The sequence below is a fragment of the Garra rufa genome, chromosome 8 (assembly GCF_049309525.1).
Source record: "Garra rufa chromosome 8, GarRuf1.0, whole genome shotgun sequence".
Lineage (NCBI taxonomy): Eukaryota > Metazoa > Chordata > Actinopteri > Cypriniformes > Cyprinidae > Garra > Garra rufa.
In genome coordinates, this window is record NC_133368.1 from 25,998,801 (window position 1) to 26,016,138 (window position 17,338).

The following is a 17,338-nucleotide window of genomic DNA, read 5'->3' on the forward strand; positions in this document are numbered from 1 at the left end:
CTTTTGTTAGTGGTGATTTGGAGGCAGGTTCAAGATAATCTTTTCATCAAAGAATTATAAAATTATCTTAACAAAATGAATGAATAAATACAAGTTTATAAAAAAGTCCCTGACACCTTTTGCTTAAAAGGCAAATCTGTAATTTGATATTTCCGAAATCAAAAGTCAAATTCAAGGTAAACGTATAGAAAGAGCGCATAATGGATTAACTGGAAGCTAAATTGCAAACCCATGAGACACTATCAAACTCAAATAGCTCACATAAACTGAACCTTAATGTCACTTTCTTAGAAAGATTTTGAAAACAGACCAAAAAAACATGCAAAACCAACTTCAATAGGAGCTAATAATGAACATGTAAACCATAACACTATGAAATTTAAAAACCGGTACCTAAATGACAGCCAGTTGATTTAATATAAACACCATAACATTAATATGTTATGACATTCTGCTAAATTCATAAATATTGAATGTGAATGTCATAAGACATACTCTACCAATCAAAAGTTTTTGAACAGTAAGATTTTTTATGTTTTTGTAATGTTTTTAAAGTATCTTCTGCTCACCAAGCCTGCATTTATTTGATTCAAAGTACAGCAAAAACAGTACAATTTTGAAATTTATTTTACTATATAAAATAACTGTTTTCTATTTGAATATGTTTTATACAATTTATTTCTGTGATTTCAAAGCTGAATGTTTCAGCATCATTACTCCAGTCACATGATCCTTCAGAAATCATTCTAATATTCAGATTTTCTGCTCAAGAAACATTTATTATTATTATTATTATGTACTAGAATTTTTTCAGGTTTGTTTGATGAATAGAAAGTTTAGAAGAACAGCATTTATCTGAAATATAAATATTTCGCAACATTATAAATGTCTTCATTATCACTTCGGATCAATTTAAAGCATCCTTGCAAAATAAAAGTATTAATTTCTATATAAATATAATTTCTTTCCCCCAAAAAATTCCCAACTCCAAGCTTTTAAATGGTATAGTGTATAATGTAACAAAAGCTTTTAATTTCAGAAAAATGCTAACCTTTCGATCTTTCTATTTATCAAATAATCCTGCAAAAATGTACTCAATGAACTAGAATAATTTGTGAAGGATCATGTGACACTGAAGACTGGAGTAATGATGCTGAAAATGTAGCTTTTATTATAATTTACATTTTAAAATATATTCAAAAAGAAATAGTAAAACTATTTCACAATATTACTGCTTTTGCTGTATTTTGGATCAAATAAATGCAGGCTTGGTGAGCAAAAGACACTTCTTTAAAACATTAAAAATCTCTGTTGTTAGTGTGCATGTTTAAAGTAAAATTTTCATTAAAGATTTATGCTAATAAATAACATGTAGCACACAACACTGATGTACAGACTCTACATGCAATGTATAGTTACACAGCAAACATGCAGTGATTTGTGGCACAAAAAAAAACGGTTGCTACACATATAACTCAGGAAATGAAATGCGTGGAAAAACTAAAATGAAGAGGAAAATGCAGTGAGCCTGTTATGAGTTTTGACATAAACAGTCATGAAAAACGCCTGAGAGGTTCTTTGAGGAAATTGATGATTTTGATAATGGGATTTATGAGGTAATATAGGTTATGAGGAGACCAAGACATAAAGGAGGGTTTCACACCGACAGCACAATTACATCAGAGGAAGGGGTATAACTGAGGAACTTCCAATACCCTTAAAGACTTTGCTGTTTGTGTCGCTGAAGGGAGCCTTACTCTGAACTGGCTGCATGTCAGGGTTGTAGAAGAATTTCTCGTTGCACATGTTGCCTTCACAGCAGCAGAAGAACACATCTGGGTCCTCCTTCTTCTCAACACACTCAGTGCTGTAAGACAAAGAACAAGCAGATATGTCAGCCCACAACTGTTGTAGATTTCAATTTGACACACTAATGTTACAAGGCACAAAAATACAACAGTTAATTTTTTTAACCAAGCTGAAACTTCTAGAGAACATATTTTTATGTAGGTTATGTGATTAATTAGATTTAAAAACAACAAAAAACCTTGACTGGCAGCACTATTTCTTTCTAAATCATAAAAAACAGTCAATAAAACAAAGATGGTGTCGCATTTGGAGATAATTAAGACATGCATGCTACAAGGTTTATTTGGATTTTGCTCGGGTTAGAGAGCAAACAAACGGATAAATACACATGGGCGGAAAATGCCTGTGCCAAAGAGATACTTTTAAAAATCTGGCAGCCCACATCAAAGCAGAGCTCTCAGGTTGGCTTAAAGAAGATAAACAAAGCTTAGCAGCACACCAATAATCCTTAAGATACACACACACAGGTGCAAATGAACAAATAAGAGGGGAATGGATGGCATTCCAGAGGCATTTAGTCAGAAAAGTAAGTCCTTTCTGCTTGCAACGCACACGCGCCATTAAGCGTTTGCAATACTTGCTTTGCTACCTAAGGACTTGACAAGGCAGTGCAATGCGTATGCAAAAAAAAAAAGCAAAAAAGCCCTTCCAACGAATGAGGTAAACGGGTTCAGCAGCATGTTAGGACAGGAGAAGTGCTGCTGGCTTTGCACGCTATCAAAACACCTCCGTTCAAGAGAAACACTTCCTGATCTGCCAGCAGTGCTACCTGTTGCATAGGGGCAGATGCACTGATAAGACTGTTTTTAATATCTCCCCTATTATAGATGGAGGTTACAAGGTTCACAAGCAAACCTTAACATGGAAACATGTTTACACAAGACTTTATCTGAAATACTGTGAAATCTTGAGAAGGAAGTATTCAGTTAAATGAATGTGAGTATTCTCTCTGTGATGTACATAGCACTGACCATGGGCAATTTAGACAATTTAGATTGTAAACGGCAAAAAAATATATAGCATGTATATTTACTGCCGTTCAAAGGTTTGGGATCAGTCACATCTTTTTTTAAAGAAGTCTTTTTTGCTCATCAAGGCTACATTTATTTGATTAAAAATACAGAAAAAAAAATTTATATTGTGAAATATTATTGAAATTTAAAATAGTGTTTTTTTGTATTTTAATATACTTTAAAATATAATGTATTCCTGTGATGCAAAGCTAAATATATTGAGCATTATTACTCCAGTCTTCAGTGTCAAATGATCCTTCAAAAATAATTTCAAGATGCTGATTTATTATAAGTGATGGAAACAGTTGTGTCTTAATATTTGTTTGGAATTTTGGAAAATCTTTTGCAACAATATACACTACCGTTCAAAGTTTGGGGTCTGTAAATGTTTTCTTTCTTTCTTTGAAAGAAATTAATACTTTTTTTCAGCAAGGTTGTGGTAAATTGATAGAAATCTTTTCTAGCAATATTAGACTTTACTATCACTTTTTATTTTAAATAAATGCTATTTTGAATAAACACTTTTTATTAGTGGTGGGCCGTTATCGGCGTTAACGTGCTGCGTTAACGTGAGACTCTTGTCGGGCGTTAAAAAAAAATATCGCCGTTAATCTATTCTCAAAGTTGGGTTGGGAGCTGGGTCTAAACTACGCAAGATATGATGACTTTCACCTTGATATTTTAGCGCGGATGACGTATACCTAGTCGAATTGCACTGTAGGAGGCGAGAACGAGTCTTCAACTTCTGTGAAATTACCACATCAAATGAGACGTGCAAAGTCTGCAAACATGGATGCAGTTATGAAGCCGCTTCAGGGCAGGTGCGTGCGTTGCTAGACCCTTTTTACTGGGGCACGCGCCCCAGTGAAAATCTGCTGTGCCCCAGTAAAATCTCAAGTTTGAGTTATAATTTACTTTGATAATCCCGAAATAAAGACATTAAACTATATGCAACAACTGAATTGACGCTTCTAAAAGCAACGCAGTTTAATCGAAGACTATTCACGCAGATAGGCTATTCTTTCCCGTGCGCGTCTGTGTATGTAACGGCAACGCGCACGTCGTGCAGCCTTTTGCGCAGAAGTACTTGGTTACACAAGTTTGTATAGGTACTTATGTTGTAAATGCAATTGTCAAGCAGTTTGTGATGCATTTTGGAAACAGGAGATGAGCGCCTGATCTAATGCGCCACCTGGCCCGTTCTCTAAGACTTACTTTTAGTCATTATTTGGGTAGCACGCATATTCTGAATGCCTTCAGCAAAATTCAAATTAGCCATTTTAATCTAGATTAATCTAGATTAATTCCAAGATTTAATCTAGATTAATCTAGATTAAAAAAATTAATCTATGACCACCCCTACTTTTTATACATCAAAAAATCCTAAAAAAAAGTATCACAGAGTCCAAAGAAATATTAAGCAGTACAACCATTTCCAAAATTGATAATAAATTAGCATATTAGAATGATTTCTGAAGGATTGTGCCACAGATTGTGTGAAGACTGAAGTAATAAATAATAATTTAAGGTATATTAAAAAAAAAGTATATTAAAAAAGTTATTTTTTTAAATTGCAATAACATTTCATAATATTACTTTTTTCTGTATTTTGATCAAATAAATGAACTGATGAGCATGAGAAACTTAAATAAAAAATCATTTAAAAAACGTAATAATCCTAAACTTTTGAACAGAAGTGTATATATACACTACCACTGAATAGTTTTGAGTTGGTACAATTTTTAAAACATTTTTCTTTATTTTTGAGAGCTTGAGAGTCTTATGCTTACCAAGGCTGAATTTATTTGATCACAAATACAGTAAAAACAGAACAGAAAGTTTAAAAGAACAACATTTTTGAAACAAAAAATATTTGTAAATTATAAATGTCTTTACTAACACTTTTGATCATTGAAATGCACGTTTTGTGTAATGAATAAATGTATTGTTTAAAATCTTATTGAGTCCAAACTTTAAATGGTAGAGTACCTCATGCTGCAACATCTTAAGGCCTTTTTTACATTAATTCATTATTCTAATTTAAAAACCTTTACTACAGTTACAGCTTAAGAAACAAAGTTATAGTCAAGCATAAATGCTGATCATATGGGCTTTGCTGAAAGGTTCAACCACAGCTTAAGTGAAATCAAAACAATTATTATTTGGAGGGAAAACTCACATGTGACTGCAGTTAGCACTGAACCTGACACTTAAAATAGGCGCGTTTCCACTGTCGGGCCAAAAGCGGGCGTGCTAGTGTGTGCCACGGCCAGTCGCGTTTCCACTGTCACTTTCGGGGCCTGATCGTGCCTCGTCGGTGCTTCCTCGGGGCCAATGGCCCGGGTTTTTTGGCCCGACGAATACCTTGGGCCAAAGCGGGCCAGCTGGGGCTTGAGGCGTGGTCAAAGTGAAAGGCGGAGTTCATGCAAAGGTTCGATAAGCGTGCAGTCAGGTAAAAGTGTGTCCGCGGTAAGATGAGCATTTCGCTGTATTATGTCGTGTAAAGAACTCAAAAACTTTAAATGGAGAATCGTCAGTACTGTGACAATGTACAACGCCAGTTTGACGGCGTCTGCAGAAACGAAGACGTGGTAAAATACATCGTTGCTGAACTCGCAAAGCTAAATATCCAGTTAAGTTCGAGACAAGTTGAAGAAATTGCGGGCGCAGTACAAAGCCGTAAAAACGCACAATGGACAAAGCGGTGCCCATGCAGAAAAGACACATTAGGCAGATATTGATATGGAAATCTATGCCGTTTTGATGGGCACATTATGGTTATCTCATGGAGCACCTTTTTTGTCATGTGTAAATCAGGTCCTGTATTAATAGTTGCACCATTAACTGTAGTTACAGACAACTATGTGATGAAAACATTATTTAAACGCATGTCTGATGAGTACTCCTATTTAAATCTGAACAAATGCAAGTAAGATCCTATAAAAATGAGATCTGATGTATAAGTTGATTTAGATCGTCCAAAGAAACCCCCAAAAAACTCATTATTAACATATTAACATACACTGTATCTGTACCTAAATAAAGGCATAAAAGATTATACTGAAGTACAAAGGTGTCGTTATTTTTTGCAGTAGTGTGTAGATAGTATGCAGCATTTTGTTTTATGTGATACAAAGTTAGAAGAAAGATTTGTGTGTAGGTCATAAAAACAAAGCTTCTTTTCACGTGATTTATTAATGTAATATATTACAAATATTGCTGCTGGATTAACTGTTGCAGAGCATTTCTTGCATCAGAACAGACATCGCCAACATTACAAGGCGTTTCTGCATTCGCTGTATCAGGTTTCCACGTCTCTGTATTACTCTTTTTTTCGCCTTGCAGCTAACACAAGCTTCCATCTTCGCAACTGGGTTTCGCAGCCTCATCTTCCACAGTATACTTCCACCGAAAGGAGCAAACAAACAGCCGCTTCGGCTCTCTCCATTTTGTTCGTTCGATAATCACACTATGGTGGCCTACCTGACTTACTTTCAATCTCCGCGCTGAAAGGGGAGGGGTTTCGTGACGTTTGATCCAATGAGGTGTGTAAAGGGCGGGCTTTAGGTTTGCACAGCGAGGCTACTGGCCCTATAGTGGAAACGCAGCATACTTTTGGCCTTAGTGCTTGCGACTCGAGGCCATTGGCCCCGCCCGGCACGCTCTTAGCACTGGCTCGCACTGGCCCGACAGTGGAAAAGCGGCTAATGATGCTGATTAATAGTGACAGAGGCTATCAGTCAAACAGCCTCATAAACTGCTGGTTTATCAGTTTGAATCATTTCAATAAATCATTCACTCAATTTGTCAGAGCGAGCACTGAATAAACATGATTCACTGTCCATCTTGGTTCCTTGGTAATGTCAACAGGCATATAACCTAGGGCTGGGCGATAAAACGATAACGATATATATCGCGATAGACAAGAGATCGATATCAATATAAAATGTGTTCGATAAAACTTTCGATATTTTGTATTCTTCGTCGGCCCGCCCAGCCCCCCTTTAACGTTCAGTTCATAGCGCCAGATCACAATAGAAGTTAAGGTTATCTTTCCTACAGAACGGGTCCATGTTGTTGTATTAAACTAACTAAATAGCCTTATGTTACTTTTTCTTATTTACACGACGGCATTTGATTTCTGTCTCTACATGATCGCGCGTTTACAATGTCTCCTCGCAGACTGGATCGCGGACTCCATTCATAAAAACGGACTTTACTATAGGGCGGAATGCCGCGGAATTCGTCGTTTTGGACCAATAAATCAAAAGTTGGTCTGTTAATTAATTCAGATCGCGATATGGACTAGTGTCTGTGAAAACTGAAATGCAAAAAGACCGTTTCAATATGAATCCTGCATGTTCCGTTTGCCTCTATATGAATGGAGGAGACGCGTTTTATTTTCACTACACGCATACTGCACACGTGACGCTCCCGCTAATTTTTGGCCTTTGCATCTCACATGAACAGACAAAAATCTCCAAAGCTGCTGTGAGTGTCACTTTTTATCAATTTTACCGTTTCATTAGTGAAACTAGCATCATTCATACTGTATTACACACTGAAACTTCAAGGCAACCTGTCAAAATAAAAGTACGGTTTAAAATGTGACAGAACCATATTAGTCTTGTATTACTTTGTACAGTATAATGTAGGTGTTTATATGTTCACATTTAAATAATTTACATAAAACAATATATATGATAAAAAATAAAATAAAGAGTCACCACTTAATTGTTGAAAAAATACTATTATTATTAAACCTTTTTTTAATTGAATATAATTTTTCTTCTATGTATTAATTTTAACAGTAAATCTCTGTTTATTTTTATTTTTAAAAATAAATCTGTGATTTTGCTTTCATTTGATTACCAGAAAAATTAAAACAAGAATTTCTGAAAAAAAAAAAAAAAAAAGATTGTAAGGCCCTATTGTTCAAAATGTTGAAAGTTTTGGACTTATTTTTTCACTTAAATAAATATTTTTGTTATTACACAAAGTATAGGCTAAAGTACCGGGAAAGAAGTAATGTTGGCTACTGGCAACCAGCAATCTGTGAAGAAATAAATATTATCAGCCAAGTACTTTGCAACAACCTCTGACCTGTGGTCAAGCCGTACTTCTGGGCCACACATTACTAAACCTTCACTTTATCGACAATGAATGGGGTTTGAATTGAGGATTAAGAGATAATTAAGTGTATATTGTGACTTTAGACTTATGTTTACATTTTAATTATTTGAGTTTTCCATGGTTGTTGACATTTCTGTCTTAATAACTGAGGGGATTATGATCAGAGGCAGGTTAAGTTTTAAATAAAAATGCTTGAGTGTAATATATTTTTCTCCTGGTCCTTATTTTAAATGGGTCATAAAAATATCAATAATTATCGATATCGACCGATATGAAACACTGATATCGTGATATAGTTTTCAGCCATATCGCCCAGCCCTAATATAACCACTAGAGATTACCTGTCATAGCAGTTGACATCATCAAGCCAGCAGCCTTGCTTTACTATTTCAACCGATCCTGACACATTTCGCCAAGTTGCAAAGCAATGAAGCCTCTTGTCCTTGTCTCCCACGCAAGACTCAATACCACTGCGATTTCCTCGGTTCTCCAAGCTGGGGTTGTAGTTGTAGAACACACACTCTTGTGTCTCTGATCGGCCGAGAATGGCACCTGGAAAAGAAAACCACAGGGGAGGCCGGTTAAGACACGGACTGCCTGCCGTGAGAGCGGAGACCTGCTTGAATGATCACTCAGAAGACTTTACACTCAACCCAGAGTATAAAACACAAACCATATCATTCACAGACTGGCAGCTGAATATCAATCAAAGATGATAAGATATTTATAAAAGTGGTATAACATGACCCAAACAACTAAAACACAGGCAACCATATGTCTAAAAAAAGAAAAAGAGAAAGAAAAACACTAACAAGTGTTGTGGTTAACCAAAACAACAAACGTAAAGTAGTGAGGATGATTAACACAGAAGGGCTGCTCTAAAACAGGATGTGGTAGAGAGCGGTTTCCCAACTTCTTCCTGAAACAACCACAACTCAGATCGTGTTTGAATATGGCACTGAAGTGATGTGATGAGTGCTGTGAATTTATTCAAAACACACACCGTGTCATAACTTAAGAGACAAGACAAAAAAATCTTAGAGTAGAAATAGTGTAATCAGATTTTTCACTTGCTGATCTTGTGCAGGTTGAGCAGACTAAGTCTCTGTCTGGACGTTTACAAAAGATGCATTCTTGCGCTCAAAAACATTTTGACGGAGCGTAACAAAAGTTTGCGGGCAATTTTGCATCTATGGGAACCTTGGTGATCCACACATTTTACAACGCTTGAGCTGATGTGCATATATTGCAGCACAAGGAACAGTTTATGCTTTAGGCCAAGTATTTGAGGACTGGTTGCACAGGTTTAGTGGCGGCACCACACTGGGTACAGTTGAATGGAACTGAAAACAATGTGCGTACACTGCAATAAAGCAATTACAGCACTTTAGTATGGTCTAAAAATACTTAAACCATCTCTTTCAAGAAAAACAATTAAGTATGTGAATTCCACGACCACATATAGGGCATTGTCAGTCCAAAAATTTCATTGCACGTCAGTGTTTTACAATGACAACGCAGGAATGGATCATTAACAAAATGCATGCATGTATACATGTGTGCATAGCACAAACCAGTGTTTCCAGCATCGCCATTTAAAAGTGGCACAGTGAAATAAACAAACTGAATACTACATAAAATAGCACACACTAATTGTTAAAAAGCTTGAGGTAAAGTTTTACTTTTTGAAAGAAATAAACATTTTAATTCAGTGAGGACGCATTAAATTGATCAAAAAGTGACAGTAAACTAGGGTTGTGCCGATAGACGATAGTATCGTGTATCGATGATAGTCAGAGATATCGCCTGTTGCTGATGCCTTTGACAATAATAAGGCGATTATTATCATTATCCGTCAAAAAGTCACCTAACTTTAGCGATGCAGCGCGGAGAGTCGGTTCTAGGATGCTTCAGAAACTTGCCGCTGTATAAACACAAGCATAGAGTAGATAGCGCCGTAGATGTGTGCAGTGAAAATGGGTAAGAGATTTATTCATCATACAGTGTACATAGATTAAGTGTAGACAGTCATTAGGATAACAGAGGTAGTAAAATGTGGTTTAGGCTGAAATAAATACGATATATCAGAATCTGTCTGTATATAGTAAACATAAACATTCACCTCAGTAACATCTGTATGCGTTAACTAGAATTACGATGCGATAAAATGGCGCTAAACATACGCACGTGAATTACACGGGCACCGTTTCTCCACAATCTATATGAACTGAACTACAACATGAACTGATGACAAAGATCAGACATACAGCGGTAGCATTATCGCAATATGCCGGGTAAAGAAAGATACATTCATTTACATTCAAGCACGCACATTTACCACTCACTGAAGATCTCGCAGAGAATGAAACCGAAAGTAAACTTTAACCTCTCCGACAGAACTACCGTCAGCGCTCTGTACACGCACAACTGTGTCACAAGTCACATGCACTACCCTTACAAAACGAATAAGGACTTTATTACATATTAACACATTTACATATTATTAAATAAATTAGCACGATAGTATCGTGTATCGGCGATCTCACAGGCTGACGATAGGACGATAGGAAAATTTAGCATATCGCCCAACACTACAGTAAACAACACATTTATAATGTTACAAAAGGTTTTAATCTCAAATAAATAGTGATAAATAAATACTTTATGTAAGAATAATTTGATGTGACTCTGATATTTCACAAAAATATTAGGCAGCACAACTGTTTTCAACATTGCTAATACTTGTTTCTTGAGCACAGAATCAGCATATTATAATGATTTCTGAAGAGACGTGACAATGGTAGTGTATATATGTACTAGAGGTCGACCGATGTATCGGTTTTGCCGATTAATCGGCACCGATAGTTGATTGGCCGACCTATCGGTTATCGGCAAAAATCCTTGCCGATAGTTTTTCCGGGTTGCGTTCTTTGCTGAAGCGGCTGCAGCTCCGCTCCACTCCGCTGTCATAGAGTATGAGAGGTTAAGCCCCAGACCAATGTTTAATGTCAGGATTGTTACCATATATTTGTATTGATTTATATCCAGCTGGTGATATTCTTAGCCAGCAAAGTTGCAGATTTAAAGACCTGACATGAGAAAGCAAACTGTGTTCATTCAGCCGACAGAATCCTGCCGAGTCACAGCACGCCATAGTTTTACATTACAGATCTGTCCCAAATCATTGTTAATGTTCATAAAGACTTGACCCTGGGCTGGAAGATTCAGTATTGTGCATTTAAGCAAAATAATTTTTTATTTCTGTAGCTCTAATAATGTCTGTATGCTTCATATAGAGCTATAATTTATGTTTTAGCCTTTTCGTCAGGCAGCGGAAGCATGGTAGTTACGCACTTTATTTTACAATGCCATTTTCCTGTTCTTATTTTATTTTATTAACTGATCAACAAAAATATCTATTAAAAATTAAGATAAAAATTATACAAAACGAAATTCGTTTAAGAAGGGATTTTCCACAAATAAAAACATACGAAGTGGTCAAAAATTGGTGTCTGACCCTCTCCAATTCTCCCGGTGTATTGCCGTCCAATTCATACCACGTCCTTTATGACATTTACAAATTACACAAACTTGTAATTTACATATTAAACTGAACCAAAACAAATAATATTTAAACATAAATGTAAAACAGAAAAGAAATTGTTGCTGAAATGGCTGCAATTAACGATATAGATCGCACTTTCTCTTTCCGTTCGATCTGTTCTTTAATTTAACCTTTGCCGCTTTTTTATCATTCTTGAAGTAAACATTTGCCCGTTTGGTGATTAAATAAACTGTTTTAGATTTCTGCTTTAACTACACAACATGTCCTGTGTGTGTTTGATACCTGCAAGTTATCCGCGCAACGCAGCGCTGCACTTTTGTCCGGTTTCATTAAGGGTGGGTGGGTAAAAAAAAAAAGGATTCTCCGATGCATCGCAATCCTCTCTTCAATGAGCCTGTGTTTTTCCCGCATATGGCACGTGTGCGCGCTAGAGACGCGGCAGGCTTCATTGCACAGGATTTGCACTGTGAGCTACATGTGCATTGTTTGACAGTGTGAACTTTCAACCGCAGTTTTTTACTTTACATTTGCCTTCATTTCTGCCGTTTGTAATGTAGGCTACTATTAGATGCACAAAACTCGCGCACTGACAGACTTTCACTTGTGCTTTGGGTTTGTTCGTCCTAAAAAGATCGATTGCGGAATGCACTTGCATTTTCGAATACTTTTATACGAAACTGATGTACAGTACACACAGTCAGTTATGTTTTCAGAGCAGGACAAAACATTTGATATATCGAAATAGATCTGTGCATTCGTTTTAATGCAGCCTGTTAAAGCAGCTACTGTCTACGATCTCATCAGCAATAATCAAATGATAAAGAAAAAAAGAACACATTTTAAATAAGTAATTGTTTAAAAAAGTAGCCTGCTTAATAGAAAAATCAATTTGATGTAAAATGTAAATGAAAATGTAGCCATGTGCAGTAATATTGAAAACTGAGAATGCGATGCATGGTTATATTTAGTTGATATTGAAAATCGTAATTAAATTGAATCTTAATTTTAAGATGGCAGTAGGCCTACTGACATACAGAGATTCCAAATATAAACAAAAGGCATAAAACCTGCAATTTTACATATTGTTAAAATGTAAAGATTCACACCACTTTACAATGAGCCCATTTGTAACATCAACTAAGATTGATGAAAGCTGTAGAATAGAAGTGTTGTTCCTTGTTAGAGTCTGTTAATTTCAACATTTACTGTAATATTGTTTACACATATTACACAATTACTGTAAGTTTATTTTGTTAACATTAATGAACTATGAAATAACTTTAATGATCAATATATAATTAATATTAATATTTTTATTCATTTACAAAGTATGGTTTAGTATTTTTTTTTTTAAATAGTACAGCACTATTTTAGTTGCCGTTCAGTATCCATTTTCAAAAACTATCGGTTAATTAATCGGTATCGGCCAGTGTGGTCCAACCTAGCTATCGGTATCGGTAAAAACCAATATCGGTCGACCTCTAATATGTACATACATGCAAAATTAATGGTGTGCTTCTTTTACATGAATTAGACTAAACCGAATCCTGGACAATCACAGAAAACTCACTTCTTTCACCGGAAAAGCTTGGATAAATAAAAGTAGTGTTCCTATCACTACAGCTGAAAGTAGTGCTAAAGTTGAACTAATGTGTTCAATTCACAGAGATATGTTACTGAACTGTTACTGTGAAAATGTAAATCAGCCTTTACTAAAAGGCTGTGCATATGACAATGTATGAATTCGAGATCCATCTTTTCACACTGAGGACAGCTGAGGGACACATATGCAACTTTTACAGAAGGTTCAAACACTCACTGAAGCTCCAGATGGGGGGGGGGGGGGGGACATGCATTAAGAACCAGGGGGTGAAAACTTTTGAACAGACTCAACAGGTGTACATTTTTCTTATTTTGCTTAAATACCTTTTTTTATTATTTACTATTGCCCTTCAGAAGCTACAGAAGATACTTACATGTTTCCCAGAAGATAAAATAAGTTATCCTGTTGTCCTCAGTGTGAAAAGATGGATCTCAAAATTATACAGTAATTGTTCAAAGGTTTCAAATACACAAAAAATGCTGAAAAACCAAAGAATTTGTGGGGCCTGGAGGATTTTTCTGAAGAACAGCGGGTAGTTTAACTGTTCGGGACAAACAAGGGATTCATAAACAACTATGACTAAATAAAGTACTAAATAAAAAATAACATGCATTTTGTATGACCCCTCTTATTTTGGTAAAATAATTAACATTTTGCGAGATGTATGTAAACTTTTGACTTCAAATGTATCTGCAACATGATTTGTTTTACTCAATAGCATTTTAATAAAAAGAAACAATAATTTGTTGGAAGAAATTGGTACTGTTATTGTTTATCACTGCAAAAACAAAATCCTGAAGGAAAATTATTTGGGTGGGAATTAATTTGCTAATTGGCCTTTAGTGGGGATAAATCCTCAGGATTTGTTCCAGAGACACAAGTCACCGTTATTGGGATTAGAAGGAAATCTGCTGGAATTACTGTCACATCAAGGTAGAGACGAACGGCGAAGCGCAAGACGCACATCAACGATCAACAGAGGAAGAATCACATTTACTCATTTTAAATAACAAATGGAGCACCCCAAATTGCACCAATGCCTTCAGCATCTGTTAGGAAACATCTAGAATAAATTAAAAACTAATTACACGTGGCAAACATAAGGGAATTACTCACCTGCCCTCTACACTAACAAGGAGATGGCTCAATAAATCTTTGACCCATATTCTACGACTGCTCTTCCTGACAACAGCTCTTGCCCCTCCGCTGAGCTGCTCTCGGTTTTTAATATGAGACGCTGGGATACACAGACTCCTCTGAGTCAGCAGGGTTATACGAGGTAAAACGACAGAGTAAATATATGGAGCTGGTGGAAGAGGCAGCTTAAAAACATGGCCCGTGAATGACAGCCAACGCAGTGAGTGAACACACCATACGCTATGATGTTAATGGATCACTTATGGTGGTTTCCTACACAAAATAAACTCGATGACCAACACTCTGCCTGCACATTAGAAACAAAGGTTTTTTGAAAGGTTTTGAATAGCAGATGTGGGCTGCTGATGGCATATTTGAAGTTCCTCAAGTCTGCATTTTCCATCTCTGACACATTTGAGCTCTTAGCATGGATAGAGAGAGAGAGAGATTATAGGTTACACATCTAAATGCATTCACTTACATTTGGATTCAGGTACATTTGTAATGTATATGCAATAGGGATGTCTGACACCAACAGTGAACATGTTCAATTTTGTATCTGTTTTCACCCTGTGGTGAAAATTGTTGTTTACTTGTCTATCTTGTGTTTTCAATATGCTTAAAAACAAACCGTGTTCAAAATCATTAGTCAACACCATTCTTAAGTCTCTTTTCCTTAAAACTGTAGTTTAAAACACATTATTAGCTGTTTGACAACACAAACAAGCCAAAGGCTAATGATATCAATCAACGTTGCAGATTTTAGAATAATCCAAAGAGCATGTTGTGCTTTAAAGGTGACATATCATGAAATCTAAACAAGCCGCTCAGATTTCGCTCTCCTAGTAACATAGGAAGGGGACCTTATTATAATATTACCACCCCTTAATCTGCACGTTTCCATCCACAGCACCACCATTGTGTTTTCGCAAAGTGAAAACGGTGTACCAGTTCTAACGCCATGCCGAAAGTTTGAGCAAAGCATGTTAACTGTTCTGTCATTGGCTGCAGATTCAAGCACAAAACACTATTTAGATTCCCAGTCTCAGATGAGACAAGAGAGCTGTGGATTTATTGATTTATTTACTGTACATTACGCTGCTGCCACACAGATCTAATATAAACAGCGATTTCTTTCCCAGCTATTTTCCTTCACTGACAAAACTGACTGTTTTTGTAACTCATTTGTGTTTTTAACATAAATGTGTGTATTTGACAGTTTAAGTGGAATAAGACATGAAAGAGAACTTAGATTAGTACTCACATGCCATGTGACAGATGCTTTCTGCGCATGTGCTTTGAATGTGTGAGCTCAGAAAACCGCATATAAGAAGTTTAAATATGGTTAAAGCATGATTTCAGCACAATAAACATGATAATCGAAACCAAACACATGTTTTTTTGGCAGAATATCTGAGATAAAAGCTGTAAAGGCACAGCTCTATTCTGCAAAGGGGGACGGGGTGTAGCAGCTCATTTGCATTTAAAGGGACATGCACGAAAACAGTGTGTTTCTGCTTCTGCTAACACAATAGGCATTTTCAAAATGATGTAATAAATCATCTGTGGGGTATTTTGAACTGAAACTTCACAGAAACATTCTAAGGACATCTAAGACTTATATTACATCTTGTAAAAAGAAGCATAATAGGTCTCCTTTAAAAGACTATTCAAAGTTCACCGCAACAAATGAACTGTGTGGTTTAAATCATCAGTTTTTTTTATTGTGATCTACAGGGCTGACTGTACACACATTTGCATATGGTCAGAATGGATGCTCATTTTCAGTCATGCCTACATGGGTCGTTTCAGTAATGATGCAAACGTCAGTGCTGAACTACTATACCTGTATAAGTGACTAGATGAACTCACATAGTGCATCGGCCACCAAAGGGCATTAAAAAAGTGTGTTAAGTAAACAGACAGTTAAACAATTGCTATTCTATTGGTTTAAAACACATAAAATTGTCTATGTAAACACACCCAAGTGCTTTTATGTGGTCTGGGACAATTGAATTGCAATCAGATAGCTATCCAATTACTTAAGATGCAGTTTCAAGGCAAGAGCAAACAGGACCCAGAATGAGGAGCTGCCTCATGTGGCTCTGTGTCAGGCCACTCTCAAAACTTCCATCAATAAAGTAAACATCAATGCTTCAATTCCTATATGAATGTTCAGAATAAAAATAAAAAAAAAACACATGGAAGATTTTCTAAATCATAGGATGTTTTGGAAATCTGGCTTTTTCAATCATCTAATAATGTGAAGTTGGAAATCTGATTCCATACATTTTATGTTTGCTGTTCTGACCACATTCAAATAATCCTTTAGATATTCAAAAACGCATTTAGGAACAAGAGTATCCGAGTCTGTGTCCACTGCACATTGTAAGCCAGTTTTCACCAGTCCAAACTTTAAACATAATATTACGGAAAAAAAATAACGATAAATATGCAGTGCTGCATATAAATGCTGGACCTCAGCTCTAAACCCTCTCAAATAAGCACAACAAAGGGTCTTTTAAAGAACTTTTCACTGCATAATTGAGTATCTTACGCTGTGCTCCTATTAGAGCTGCACGATTCTGAATAAAATGAGAATCACAATTTTTTTGCTCAGAATAAAGATCACGATTCTGGAGAACTTTTTTATTTTAAAGATTTACCCCTGAACATTAGGTTATCAAACAGCAGTAAAATAGCAGTGAAATAAGACAAAATAAACTTTGCTTTAAATTTAAAGAAATGTAATGAAAAATAATGTAAACAAAAAAATTAAACATTAAAAAATAAACATACAAAGGTATTATGTCAGAGTAAAGCGATTTAATGATTCTTAGCTAGAAACACTAGCCTATCAACATTTTATGGCTGTCAACGTGCACTCTGTGGGATGCCCAAGTTTACTTTACCATTTTACAAATAAATCCTAATCTAATCATGACAAACTATATATCGTTGGAAAGGTCTAAGGCTCCTAAATAGATATTTGACATTTTTTTGTGTTACAAATTATGT

At 35.9% G+C, this 17,338-nt stretch overlaps 1 protein-coding gene across 2 annotated transcripts in view; it reads right to left on the bottom strand.

The window, feature by feature from the left end:
- Positions 1-17,338, bottom strand: part of acvr2aa (activin A receptor type 2Aa) — a 73,762-nt gene that overhangs the window by 32,355 nt on the left and 24,069 nt on the right. Inside the window, exons 2-3 of one of the 2 annotated variants that reach the window (XM_073845271.1) lie at positions 8,357-8,567; positions 1,758-1,867 (exon numbers count right to left, since the gene is read on the bottom strand). In XM_073845271.1, the coding sequence (XP_073701372.1) occupies positions 1,758-1,867; positions 8,357-8,567 (321 nt within the window). Of the gene's footprint in view, positions 1-1,715; positions 1,868-8,356; positions 8,568-17,338 lie in introns of both variants that reach the window. The other variant, XM_073845270.1, reaches the window with a different exon arrangement.